The sequence below is a fragment of the Egretta garzetta genome, unplaced genomic scaffold (assembly GCF_000687185.1).
Source record: "Egretta garzetta isolate BGI_Z169 unplaced genomic scaffold, ASM68718v1 scaffold211, whole genome shotgun sequence".
In the NCBI taxonomy this organism is placed as follows: domain Eukaryota; kingdom Metazoa; phylum Chordata; class Aves; order Pelecaniformes; family Ardeidae; genus Egretta; species Egretta garzetta.
The window spans coordinates 556,336-570,216 of record NW_009258673.1 but is presented as its reverse complement, the minus strand read 5'-3'; the positions used below and the strand labels follow the sequence as shown (position 1 = coordinate 570,216).

Here is a 13,881-nt window from a genome sequence, read left to right as displayed (position 1 = left end):
CTGCTGAAATGTCAGCATTTAATGAAAAATGAATGCTGAATAATGACAGTAGCTTTTAGTTGTAGTTTATAAAGTTATTTTGATATGGAAAAATTAATATATTATCTTTATAAAAATACCTCTTTATAAAAATACCCAACTGCTAGATCATGAGAAAAAAATTGCCATTGCTACTAAGTTTTTATTCTCACAAATAAAACACACAATTTTATACCTACGTATGAAGAAAAGGACAAAGAAAGTAAGCTTTCGGCATCAGAAACAGGCAAAGAGGTAACCCAGTAACCATCCAGCTCATCTGACAAATGTCACCTTTCCTTTGCCCAAGGCACACAGAAACTATGCAGTGCTTGCCAACAGACAGATACAATGGCCCACGGTGCGATTTTATTTTTCAGTGGAAAAAGCCCAGTTAGCTGGAAGATGCATTTCTATCTGCAAGTATTCAGTTTATCCTTAAGAGCAGAGGGAGGAGAGAAGACAGGTTGTTTTATTTATTTAATTTATTTCATAAGGCACTTTGAGTAACTGTACTTTGCCAGAGTGTGTCTGTGTTCCAGAATCTCCGGCTATTCAAAAGCCGTACTGGATTTAGTACTAAACAGATTTTTTCACAAGTTACTAAAATGGATGAAAATTGGCTTCTCCAAGAACAACTCCTTTTTTCAAGTTTTTACAGATGGAGTTTGGAAGGCCTACAGAGCCCTGCAGTCTGAAAAACTGAGACAAAGGAAGAAGTAATGGGTACATGTAGCAAGGCAGGAGTGAGACATCATGTAAAGCAACTCCAGGGTGTCATTTTTAATTTTCTACACCCATTGCCAGGCCAATCATGTAGCTCTTTGTGAGCAAAAATATTTGTGGAAGCTGACAAGCATCTGTATTGAGGTATTATCCCATCCTCTACCAGGTCTCGTCCTTCTTTTTCCAAATAGATAGCCACAGCAATAAGCACACCAATGATTACCTGGCACAGATGTGGGGTAGAAAGTTTCTTGATCAGTATGAAAAATACATGCTAGACTGTCTCTTCCTAGATATTACTTTGGTCCTGCCCATGCAGTATTCAAGGGTAATTATCAGAAACCCTTCTAACATAAGCATATGACGTGCAAACAAATGTACATGTTGACTTTTAAAATAATTGCTTATTCACTAACACATTGTACTGCAATTCTGTACTTTATTTAGCAATATAAAGGGCACAAAAAATCATCTGTACCCAGGATGGTAAGGAAAAAAAAAAAAAAAAAAGGAAAAAAAAAAAAGAGGTCCTGCATATTCCATCTAGCTTCTCACGAAAAAAGTGACTTCTAAAATTACTTCACATTAATGCTGGAAACAGGGAAGTTACACGGCACACTAGTTAGTCTAATACACAGAGACACAGGGGACCATTACTACATAAACATGCCCTAGTGAAACAATACGTTTGATCAATATTTCCAGAGAAGTTACACATTTTTATGGACAACATAAGAAGTAGTATTCTAGTAATATGCTTCAGGTGATGTAAAACTCAGCATTGTAAACTGTTAGGTGTCCTAAACACTAAACCTAAATTTCCAAACACAGGTACGTAAAGCAGGGACACGAGGCAATTCACTTCCAAGGGCGTTTGCAACTCCCACCAGTTCAACACTGCCTGCTCATTTGAGAGCCTACACAGAGGCGACGCTTTCCGGGCAGGAATACCTCTTCCCCACGGAGCATACCCACGTTGCTCAGGCCTCCTGGGTAAAGGGGCACAATTAATAAGCACCAGGACTTTCATAGGGATCTAAATTAATGGCTTATGTTGTCCTCCCAATACTTTTGAGGAAAGTCATCAACTGTTTCACCAGTACTGGAAGCAAAAGCAAATGTGCTATTTCCACTTTTAGAGTTTTTAAAAGTCACATGAATTACTCTGAATTGTTTATATGTGAAGCTTTCTGTGAGGGCTGGTTTTCTGCCAGCTTTGTGTTAACATTAACAGCAAGTTCCTTCTTTTCAGATCTTTTGAACATTAAAAAAATTACAATCTGTCTGCAAAAGCCTAAAAGAGAACTGTAACTGTCAACATTTTCGTTTAATATCGACTCTGCCTTTGTGAATACAGAGTCAAGCTACGGCAGTAAACTGATTAAATAAAACAACAGGATGGAGAGGGGAACACAACGTGAGCTCGTCACTGCTGAACTGCAAACGGAAAGTGTGCCCAAGGAGTACACTGTACCAAACAGGGCTCCCTTGAGATTTAACGTTATCGTGGATGCTTAACCTCAATTCTCTCAGCACTCTCAAATTAACAGGATTATTGCATTTTTAAGCATATGAATGAATGTATAATTGCTTGCAGAATTTGGCTCTGTACCATAAATCTATATATAGTTTCAGAAATGGTGAGAAAGACTTACCTCCATCAAACTTAAATGTATTCCAATGAGGTAGGGCATTGGGGCACTGCAAAGAGGAAAAAAACCTAGCTTTATGTTCTCGTAACACTGGATTAACACGTATGACTTATAAAATTAGCTACAGGAAAATACCAGGATACTGGATTAGATTTTGCTTAAAAAAATAAAATGTACACATATATATAAACAAACCACACGTGAACAAAATTTTACTCATTATGCAATATCCTCTCACTACTGTAAGACTTTAATTTTGCTTGACATCAGAATTTCTAAGTGACTAAGTTAAGACAGGTACATAAGAACAACAATTAAACATATCTATAATACTGGGGTCTTTTTTTTTAAAAAAAACCAAACTAAATGTGTTATTACAATTTTCAAAAAAAATACCCACACTTTGTCTAAGAGTATTCTTTAGAAAAATTGATCCTGTTGGAGTGCTAAGTGGTTAATTTAATGTATACATATCACCTGGTACCACTAGTTTTAAATCCTTTGAATATGGTTCCAGACATATTTTAGACAATTTATTTTTAAGTATAAATCTTGAAATGTTTACATTTATAAGAGCAAAATATACAAATTACTTCTGAAGATTCTGCTAAACTCTAGAGTTACTGGGATATATGCTGATACCATAATTCCCTTCAGAACACAAAACTGAAATATACCCAGAGGCAATTAGACCCAATTTGTAGCCTCACACACAGGTGTGATACTCCTGTTATCAAACAGAACGCTAACATTTAAGAGCAAGATTGATCTTTTCTCTTTAATGATGTTAGCATACACCAACATGGACTATATAACACAAGAAGAATACTGAATGAAAGTTGTATCTCTGTGTGTACAGTATTTCTAATATTAAGCTTATTACACAGGACTCCCACTCAACTCATCAGGGAAAGCTTATATTTGCACTGCTTATTAGAACACATCGCAGAGGATGCCAAAGCTGCTAATTGCAAATATGGCATATACTGCCTGTTCAACGGAAAGCACGCAGACAGACACAACTTTTAAAATAGAGCCTCATTTCATTTTGGATACAGAAGCTCAAAGAGCTCATTTTCAATTTCAGATGAAAAAAATGAGAGAAATGTCACTGTACTGCCTTAGATTAAAATATCTTCCATATTGCTTTGATAAACTGGTGCCTACTGCTCAGTAAGAGAAGTATGGTGCTGAAAAAACTACTGCAAGACACCAGACCAGCAAAAAAATCACTCTGCTTCTCATTTTCATAACAAATAACTTTTAAAAAAAATATTTACCGCTATGCGTATTAATATTTACCATGTTTATTACTGTGCCCCCTAAAACTGCTGCTCTGTTGGATGCTGTATGAAGAGATGGAAACAGCCTCTCTATTATCCATTCTACATGAAAACACTTCTTTCTTTTTGAAGATGTTGAACATATAAAACTTCGGAAAAGCCCTTACAAGTTCGTTTGTAGAACGCCCAAGTGCCGTGTGTCACATCACATTGCAACATGTTGGATGGCCTCGGCTGGCAAGGATGCCCCTGCCCAAGCGTCACCCAATACAGCACCACGCGGCAGACAGCCCCGAGGGACTGCGAAAACTAACTTGGTACAAATCCTGAGGGTTCTGCTTCCTTGGGAATTCCACAGCTGAGAACCAGGACATACATCCAAGTTCTTGGACAGAAATTTTTACCATACAACATGATACACACTTACTGCATATGGATCGCTGCTCAACTGCGGAGTATTTTTATTTGTCATTTTGCATGTTTTATTTGCGACAAACGCTATCTCTTTCACCCACATCTCTTCATTTCCAATGGCCACATTCCAGGAGCAAGAAAATACCCGGTAATTTTATATTCAAAGTATAAACCATTGCTTTAGCTGCCAGCTGCACAAATGCTCAACTTCCCCGTGTGCCTGGCTATGCTGCTCAAGGCTCCTCCAGTATGCACGGAGATGAATGTGTTTCTAATTAAGTAGTTTCATGAACACGACAGCTTCAATCTCAAAAATACAAAGTCTGAACCTCGGCAGGAAGTCTTAAGACTGCAAATGTCTCATCTAGTGGAACCTTGGCTAATGTAATGAAAGGAAGCAGGAAGAGTGCAGTATTCCAGAAAACCAGCCATTTATTAACGTGTCCAAAAGTAGAGCCTGTCACCAAGCACAGGGAAACCTGAACCTGTACAAGTTCATTAACTGTATCATGTCCATCTTTCAATCCTCCAGTTGATCAACAAAAGAAAAATAAGAATGTCTAAGCCCTTTAAACCACGTACCCCCAACAAAATTTTAAAGAATTACAGGAAAGATAAAGCTTAAGATATATGGGTCAGCTTTGGATGCAATGAATCATCTTCTCAATTTTTAGTGAAAGACCTTACATGTAAAGGCAATCCAGCATATAAAACTATTACAGGGATTGCATAAAAACTAAAGGAACCTGACTTTTAGCAGTGTTTTAAAAGCTGTTATTTCTTTAAACTTGTATTACTAAAGGACTCCAGTCAGGTGCTTAATGGGCTGTACTGAGCATACACGGACAGACAGGAGAAAGTGGGAGGAACAATTTGATACTATGGGAGCACAAAGAGTGGGTTTAGCATACCCACGGAGAGAAAAAATAGCTCTGGTTTTGCTGATCAATATGAAAAAGGAAACTCTGAAGCAGTAATTGGTTGAGGTATAACGTGCTAGTTTTGCAAATATTTGTGTTAGTTTTATGAACAGTTGCAGAGATCTCCACTAGGGAATGAGGTAGAGCACAGAAGACGACATTGGGTATTTCTCCAAGAAACGTTTAACACACAGGTGAAAAACTGGATCATGGGGCACTGGGAGAGGGCACTGGTGCACAGAACGACAGGCAGACACGGTGCGCGCTGTGAGGGGCTCCAGAGGATGAATGGCATGTTTGATACAGAAGGGAATCAGAGAACAGAACCATAGAATCGTTTAGGTTGGAAAAGCCCTTTAAGATCATCAAGCCCAATGTTACCCTACCCCTGCCATCCCACCCCCAAACCCTGGCCCTCAGCACCGCCTCTGCCCGGCTGTTAAATCCCCCCAGGGGCGGGGACTCGACCCCTTCCCTGGGCAGCCCCTTCCAGCCCCCGACAGCCCCAAGGGGAAGGAATTGTTCCCCATGGCCAACCTCACCCTGCCCTGGCACAACTTGAGGCCGGTGCCCCTCGTCCCATCGCCCCTTCCCTGGGAGCAGAGCCCGACCCCCCCGGCTCCCCCCTCCTCTCAGGCAGTTGTAGGCAGCGATGAGGGCTCCCCTCAGCCTCCTCTGCTCCAGGCTGAACCCCCCCAGCTCCCCCAGCCGCTCCCCAGCAGCCTGGGGCTTCAGACCCCTCCCCAGCTCCGCTGCCCTTCTCTGGACACGCTCCAGCCCCTCCAGGTCCCTCTGGGAGGGACGGGCCCAATCCTGACCCCAGCACTCGAGGGGCGGCCTCCCCAGCGCCCAGGACAGGGGCACAGTCACTGCCCTGCTCCTGCTGGCCACACCACTCCTGATACAAATCAGTTCTTCCTAACTGCTATTCAGGTCCTGAGACATGAAACGCTCAAGCAGTTTTTAATATTTTATCAGGTTAGATGTGTATTTCCAAGACTTTCAAGTGAACTTCAGTAAGACACATTGCTTGTATAAACAAGAGAAACACTCCGCACAACCCTTAATCCTTCTGGGACCCATGACAGATTAAAGACTGCTCTTCAGACCAGTCTTTACCTACTGCTTGATGCTTCATCAGTCCTGGGGCTTCTTATAACCACAACTACTAATTACTCAAAGTTGTTTGATGGCAGCCAATATCCATTAAGTGCAAAATTAAGAAGTATCAATTTCTACTGCGCATATTTACTGCTTCAACAAAATGCCTGCCTAAGTCTTTTGGAACAAGGAGAAATGTTATTACTCCTCTTGTGCTACGCTGGTTCCCCATGCAATCAGCGTTATTTATAATCAAATGAGTTATATAGGTAAATATCAAATCATTAAAGTAGCAATGCGTAAGCATGAATATGGATATTGTGGACTTAATGGCTATATATTGCCCATTTATTACAGTTGCATTTTTACAATTTCTTTAATTCGTTTCCTTAGGCTAACTAGAGACCTCTTAATTATGTTCCCAAGAGGTGGGCAACTACTAATTGGAAGAGAAGCAGGTGAAATAGAGGGACATTTCCTCTTAAGTGAAAAAAACCCAGCCTTAAAAAATACTGCAATTCACCAGAAAAAGTAATGTAAAACCCAAGGATCTCAAGAAGGTTCATAGTTTACAGCTACACAGGGATTTGCACCATTTTGCTTCATGGTTGCAGGAAAATTGATTAGATCACATTTACTAAGTTCATGTCTTGATATACAAATACTGAGTTAATGTGCTGCTCTTTCACTCCTGTAGCACTTTACTCTCTACGGCAGTCTCCCGATTTCTCTTCAGATTACTCATTGAAATGCAACAGAATTCAATCTGAAATGTATTGGGGTAATTGATGCAAATTAGAAACTTGACTGCGTAAATTGGAATGATGTAGAAAACATACAGCTAAAAAACCAGAAGAGCAACTACAAGAGCTTTTAGCAAGTACACAGATGTACCAGGCTAAATCAAAATGCCGACCAAGAGGCTCGTGACGGAGGAATCATTGTTCGCCAAGCAGCAGGAGTATTCGCCCTCCAGTTACCCCCTCCACCTACTGGAAGCAGCATATTGAACTATATGCATATTTAGAAAACAGGAGAAAGGGAGTTAAAAAAACTCCGGGAGAAAGGGAAAACTGCACCAATAGAAACATTTGCTCAGCAGCTGTGCCAGGGTGCTCTAAGAGGGTGGCTCTCAGAATATATTAATGTTGGCTGCTAAGCAGTCTATCTAATATAAAAGACTGTTTTAATCACCCTAGAAAATATACTGTTGCTTCTGGTAAAAGCCTGCAGAATAACCCGAGTGACAATGCTCCGGGACGCAGAGAACGTACTAAGCTGTGTTACCAGGTCAGCAAAGACAGGCTTTTCTTACAGGCTAATTTTAAACACAGACACTGAGTGCAAGAAGGAAGAAAACAGACACAGTGGGAGTGTTTTTATGCCACATGAAAAACAAACTGGAAGAAGTAGTGAGGAAAATTAATAGACTGTTTCTTTCACATCGAGAAATGTTTAAATTCCCAACATCAAAATAGATGGACAAGATGTGGCCAAATTTAAGTAGTTGTATGTGCTTGGCTACTGATGCTTGGTGGCAGTGTCTCATTAACCAGTACTTTTGGCACCTGCTGGCATGTACTTTTTTTAAAAATAAGAAAACCTTAAAAAAAAAAAACCAAGCCAAACAGCAGTGCTTCATATGTTTCCTCTGTTGTTCTGTATTCAAAGGGACAAGCAATTGTGCATTAAGGTGTGAAATCTAATGATAGGATTCCCACCAATTTCTAGTCTCCTCCACCCAAGATCTTTCCCCGGGCTGAAAATATATCAAAGAAGGGACCGCAACTAAAAAAATAAACATAAAGGATAGCACTCTTCCCCTTGCTTCTCCCCACCTCCTGCCCTCAGTTAATGTAAATGATAGGGATCAGATGACTGAAGTCATTCCAGGTACATGGACATGGTCCTACACCACTATGACTGGCTCAGCATCCCTAGTACAAAGAGCACGCGTATCCAGAACAAACATTCTGAAGATACAGGTGTTCGGCATTTTCAATTCCATGGTAAGGTACATGAATGAGGAATGCAAGTGAACATAAATATTAAGTTTTAAAAAAATCCTTTCAAGAGGGAAATGGGAAGAAAATTACCTCCCTTCCACATTAGAAGTTAAAAAAATAGCAATAAGCAAACTGAAAAAATGAGAAACCACAGTGTTTTGAAAGTATTTGATGTAAAATGTCAATAAAGGACAAAAAAGCTATAGAAAAAGCTTGAACTTTAACAACGTCGGTGAAACAGATTCATACTGAGCGTGTTTGTGGTAGCGTTGCCATTCACTTGTACCAATATCCCATCACCCACCTTTTCCTGCCTCGCTCGGGAACGCACGCTTTGCAACAGCTAACGGGAACTCTCCACACCCAGCCTGAAATTTCTCTTACATGAAGTTGGCCAAAAGGATCTTCAAGTGGCAGGGGGAGGGTTAGTTATTCTCCCCATTCGCCCTCTGTGAAGAGAGCTGTTCTACCTTTTTGTAGCCCCGGAAAGACCCAAGAGTTGTCGTGTCCCCCCTCCTCCCCAGGAAATACAACAAATTTCAAATTTCACAACCATGGAGCTGTCAGTGCATCAGTCGGGACCCTAGAAGCTTTCTTTATATGAGAAGTTCCCACTGCAACTCAAATGATTAAAAGCAAATAATCACAGATGGAATATATATTTTTTTTAAAAGAAGATTCAAAAGCATCATACAGTCAATAAATGGACACAGTCAACTAAATGAACATGATATTTTGTATTCATAACAACTGGAGAATTCTAATTACTTTAAATTTTTTTTTCCATTTCAGCTCTTTAAAACTCTTATGTCACATTTGCAAAAGAAATAACTGGGCCCTAATCAAAATTAAATTAATCTCTTTTACTGTAAAAAAATCTCAGGTCATTTCCCTGAAGAGGCAGACACCAGGAAGCAATAATAGCGCCTTAAAGCAGAGAGCACGGAGCCAATTTCTCAGTCCTGCTAGGCAAAAATTACGTCTCTAAGTTCACATGGTTACAAAATAGATGGACTCTATTTTGAGAAATATATTTTTGGCACATAAATTGTTGCTAAATTGACTTATTCAAACAATTACAGTGTGTGTAGCTACCTCTCCAATTAAAGTTCATATTTGGCTAAGGTAATCGCTTGTTGTATTTGTGAGCATGCAATTGCAATCTGCCTAATAATTACACATTTTTAAATCATACTTTTCACACACTAGCTGGCTCATTCGTTATATGGACAGGGTGTTACGCCATGAAAGAATTCATTCAGTAGAGCTCAGTGACTTGTGTCTTTATTTCCTTGGGTACACTGCCCGAGTGTTTGCTTTTTGCACACTTCTGCTCCCAACTGCGGGATCTGGACTTAGCCCCTTTTAACATGTCTTTGTCAGAAAGTCGATGAATACCTAATCTTCAAACCCAGCATAAAAGCCTCTTGTGGTCCACATCGTTGTCCTGAAAACTCCTAGCAGCATGTACCTGAAGAAAAAGCTGGCAGCAGCAGCCTTCATGTGTTAATTACACATGCGAAGCCCATTATGCAGAGAAAGGGCACCTGCTGGCAGTGCAAATGACTCGAATCTGCCCTTCCTGGGCAGTGAGTAAATTGAAGGTTCATTTCTACAGGAGATAATAGTTTTTAGATTCCGTTCCGTGTATCCTCGACATAGCGCGTACTTAACATTTAAATCATCTGCAGAGGAACAAGCTTCCTTTAAATCTACATGTTTCAGATCCTAGCACTTCACTTCAAAATGCTAGTTATCCCGGCTGGTTCCTTACTCTTGCTTAAATGCAGAGAAAACGTCACACAGAACGCTATCACTCTTAAAAAAACCCCAGCCAACCTCCACACTAAAAGCCACATTTAAAATATAGTATTGTATGACACAGGAAGTTGAAGTTTGTTGTTTTTCTGGGAAGGGCTTCTTAAAATGCTAGGGGGCAGAGGGAGGCTGTTTCTATGTTTTCAAATCATTCCCAAAAGCACCTTAAGCACCACACTCCCACAAACATTTCTGCTACACAGGGAGACCGGGAAGGCCAGCCCGTAGACCCTGCGGGTGAAGACAAGGGCACCGAGTCCCTCAGCCTCTTCCGTGTCCTTCATCACTTGACTACGTGACCATGCAGCAATAGGACCACATTTTACTTGGGCTTTCCTTTTACTTCCAAGCCTGTAGAATCCTCTTGTTACCCTTTACATCCCTCAGTTTAACTCCAGCCAAGCTTTGGCCTTACTAATTCCATCCCTGCATACCCAGGCAACAACTCCATTAACTCTATAACAGGGCTTGAAAGTTTAACTTCTCTAGGAAGCCTAAGGTAAGGTCACTCTTTCTGGGCAACCTTCATCTCCCTGCTATGTACACAGAGGGAAGGAATAAAAAAAAGGGCAAGTCACACAAACTGAGCATGGGTAGCAGCAACTAACAGCTGAGCAACTAAAAGCAGCAGCACCTTAAACCTCCACTTTGTTAATTATCCAGAGTACTCATCCACCATCCCTGTGCACAGAACAGGAGGGATGACATTACTCTGATTAGGCTAAACTGTCTGGCTTTGCACTAGAAAAGCAAGTAAAAACTGAGAGGCTGTTTGAGGGGCATGGCAGACAGGCTTCTGAACTATTAACCCCAGAGTCCAAGACATGTGCCTAATGACACGCCGACCTGGAGCCCCCAGCAGCGAACAAGGAGGCTTCCCCCGGGCAGTGCGGAATCATAGAGTAGGTTGGAAGGAACCTTGGGAGGGCAACTGGACCAAGCTCTTGGTCAAAACAGGGCCAGCTTTGGCATTATATGATGTTGCTCATGGGCTGTGCCAAAATTCATCACATCATGATAACAAATAAGTTTTGAAAGGTTTATACTCATTCCCCTAAAAAAGGTAAATATCATGTTCTAAGCACATGCTGACAATAAAAGATCATCACAGGAAAATGAATAGCTTTCCCCCACCCCCAACAGAAGTTCAGGAAAGCAGGAAAACAAGTGTCTTCCCCATTGCGTCCTCTACTGTTGGAGTCTTAATTCACATTTTAACAGTTAACACAGATATGCTGAAAACAGATTTTACTTACACAGTATCTAAGTTGCAGCCTTCCATAGTAACCACTCATATTAGAGTATTTCAAGATACTGATAGACAATTATATCTAGCCGTGAAAATAAATTTTTTTTACTTACTGGGTTGATTGCTTCCTTAATATGCCTATATATTTTTAGAGCAACAGTCGCATCGTAAGAGGACTTAAGACTTACTACACAGAAATGTGAAAATTGTTGTGAATCTGAAGTGATATACATACATATATATAATATATATACATACACACATATATATAGCCTTACCAACAGTAGTCCAATAGATGTGGGGGCAGAACTGGAATGTAAACATGCTGCCAGAACATCGGGTAGAGCATAGCTGCAGACCCATGAATGCAGGCAGTTAACTGAAAAACACATATTAAAGCAGGATCATAAATGAGACAAAAACCAAGCTTAAAAAGGTAAAGTTAGAAGAAAAAAGTAAGGAATCAATTCTGCTTTCCTATCAACAGGCTTTATTACAAAATATACAGTGCTCCTGTTAAAAAAAAAGGTATTGGTGAGTGAAGCATGACTGGTTTATAGTGGCTGTCATTTGCCTGACTTTGTAAACAGCTGGGAACATGATTCACTCAACAAACAAAACCTGAAAAGAACGCCCAGTGTTATATAAAGCAACAGAAACATGGAAATGAAAACAGAAAGGAAACTAAAAAACAGTAAAGGCAAATCCCCCAATCCTGGTAATTACCATCCATTAAATATCATAAACCAGCACTGAAATTATAACACAAACTGAACAAATATTCCAGCTCGGGAAGACGCAATGTGAGTGGCATACGTTTCTTCAGAACATATCATACTAAACTCAGTGATGAAATTTTTATTATTTATAAGGGATTTTTATCTAACTGCCCTTCATCAAATCATTTGATCCACTGAATTTCTCAGTTATATTTTTAAAAACTCATTCAGAATAGTTTTTATGTTGGCAGGTACTGAATGAACAAGATCACAAATAGGGAACACAAGTGTGAGTCAAGCTGTGGGGAGAGTCCTCGCAGAGCTTTGGAGGAAATTACGTCTCGCAACCCTATTTCAAACCTTAATTAATAATTTGGTAAAGAAGATAAGCGAGATATTTGTCACATTCACTGAGGATATTCAAATGGAGAAGGTGGTAATCCTCACTAAGGAAATCTCAGCAAAAGCTACAGCCAAAATACCCTAAGAGGAGGATATGAACACACACACACACTTGGGAAAACAGAAAATAAACATACAAATCGGAACACTCCTACAAATAGACACATACATGGAAGAGACTAAGAGGTGACAGGCAACCACATCCGCCTGACAGTGGTCTGCAGTTTAGAGCGTCTTCTCAGTGATACCCATCGCAAGCACTACAATGTGTTTCACTTGGGAGACACATTCGAAAACAGCCGACCGCTTATGCGAAGGTACCATGAAACCGAGCACATAACGCTTGTCTGGACAACAGGAAGGAGAGAGAACCCTGCTTACACACACCGAAAAGACAAATTCAAAAGGACTGAGCTCCTTGTGGTGGCCTAAAGTTGTGTGATGTGAAACAGGGCAAAGACAAATCGTGACATTAATCCTAATTCAGTTTAGATGTGGTAGAGAGTAGACAATCCTCATTATTATTCATTTCCATTAAGACAGACTACTGAATTATATACCACTTCAGAGGGAACCCATGCCTGGTAAAGAAAATCTAGATGAGCTAATAGAGTCTCTTAAGGCTCCGTGTCAGGGAAAATCAGCTACAACTCCAGATGTAGTTTGGCTTCCACTCGGCGCCAAAGCCTTTATGCAATTCCAATGCAATTTCTGTAAATAACAGAACCTGGCTTTTAGATTAAGATGCAGGTCATTAGGCAAGAAGATTGAAGACAGGCCCATATTTTACGTATTATTTTTAAGCCTCTGAACAATACGGATCTGGGTAAGCAATAAGAATGCACCAAGGAACATGGATTTTGGGGGAGAATTACCGTGGTTCCCTGCAGTGTGGTTCAGGTAAGAACCACGGTGAGGTATCAGCTTCACAAGCAGGTGTTTTGCAAGACCAGAAAAGCAACTATAAAGATGAACCAAAATATCCTTTGCAACCTCCAGTTCAAAACAGACACAGATTTTTTTTTAGATCATTCAGAACCTAAGAGCCAGTATGCCCAATATAAACCTATATAGCACTTCAATGATAAAAATTTCAGACAAAAACCCCTCAAGTCGAAAAGCCAGGATTTTAAGCTATACCTTTTGTACCTAGCTGAGAGATACTGATATTGTGGCTAAAATATATAAATCACCTAATTAAGGAAAGCCTAAGAAAAAGAACAGCCTACTAAGCCAGCTCTAAGACCCTTGTCTCCCAGTATTCTGTCCAACACTGTTCAACACAAATTACTAAAGCCACTGATCAACGCATTCATCAATAAAACTGCTATTTTCTCTTTTCTCCGTCCCCATCAGCTTGCGGCTCACACTTCACATGCCAATGAATCAAAGCAAACACAATGAAAAGTGCTGTTCCTTCTCTTAATGTTGAGTCTATTCCCTCACAGTTTTAATGGGCGCTCTGAGTTTTGAGCATTTTGAGACAATAAAATAAATAAAAAAAATCATCTCTTCCTTATCTTCTAAGGGCCACACATGATTTTCTATACTTCTATCAAGTTCCCTGCTTCCT

At 40.2% G+C, this 13,881-nt stretch overlaps 1 protein-coding gene across 3 annotated transcripts in view; it reads right to left on the bottom strand.

Annotated features, from left to right (window-relative positions):
- Positions 1-13,881, bottom strand: part of DENND1A (DENN domain containing 1A) — a 211,402-nt gene that overhangs the window by 93,460 nt on the left and 104,061 nt on the right. For all 3 annotated transcript variants that reach the window (XM_035888591.1, XM_009648821.2, XM_035888592.1), the window contains 2 exons: positions 11,466-11,566; positions 2,400-2,445 (listed from right to left, as the gene is read on the bottom strand). In XM_035888591.1, coding sequence (XP_035744484.1) covers positions 2,400-2,445; positions 11,466-11,566 — 147 coding nt within the window. The remainder of the gene's footprint in view (positions 1-2,399; positions 2,446-11,465; positions 11,567-13,881) is intronic.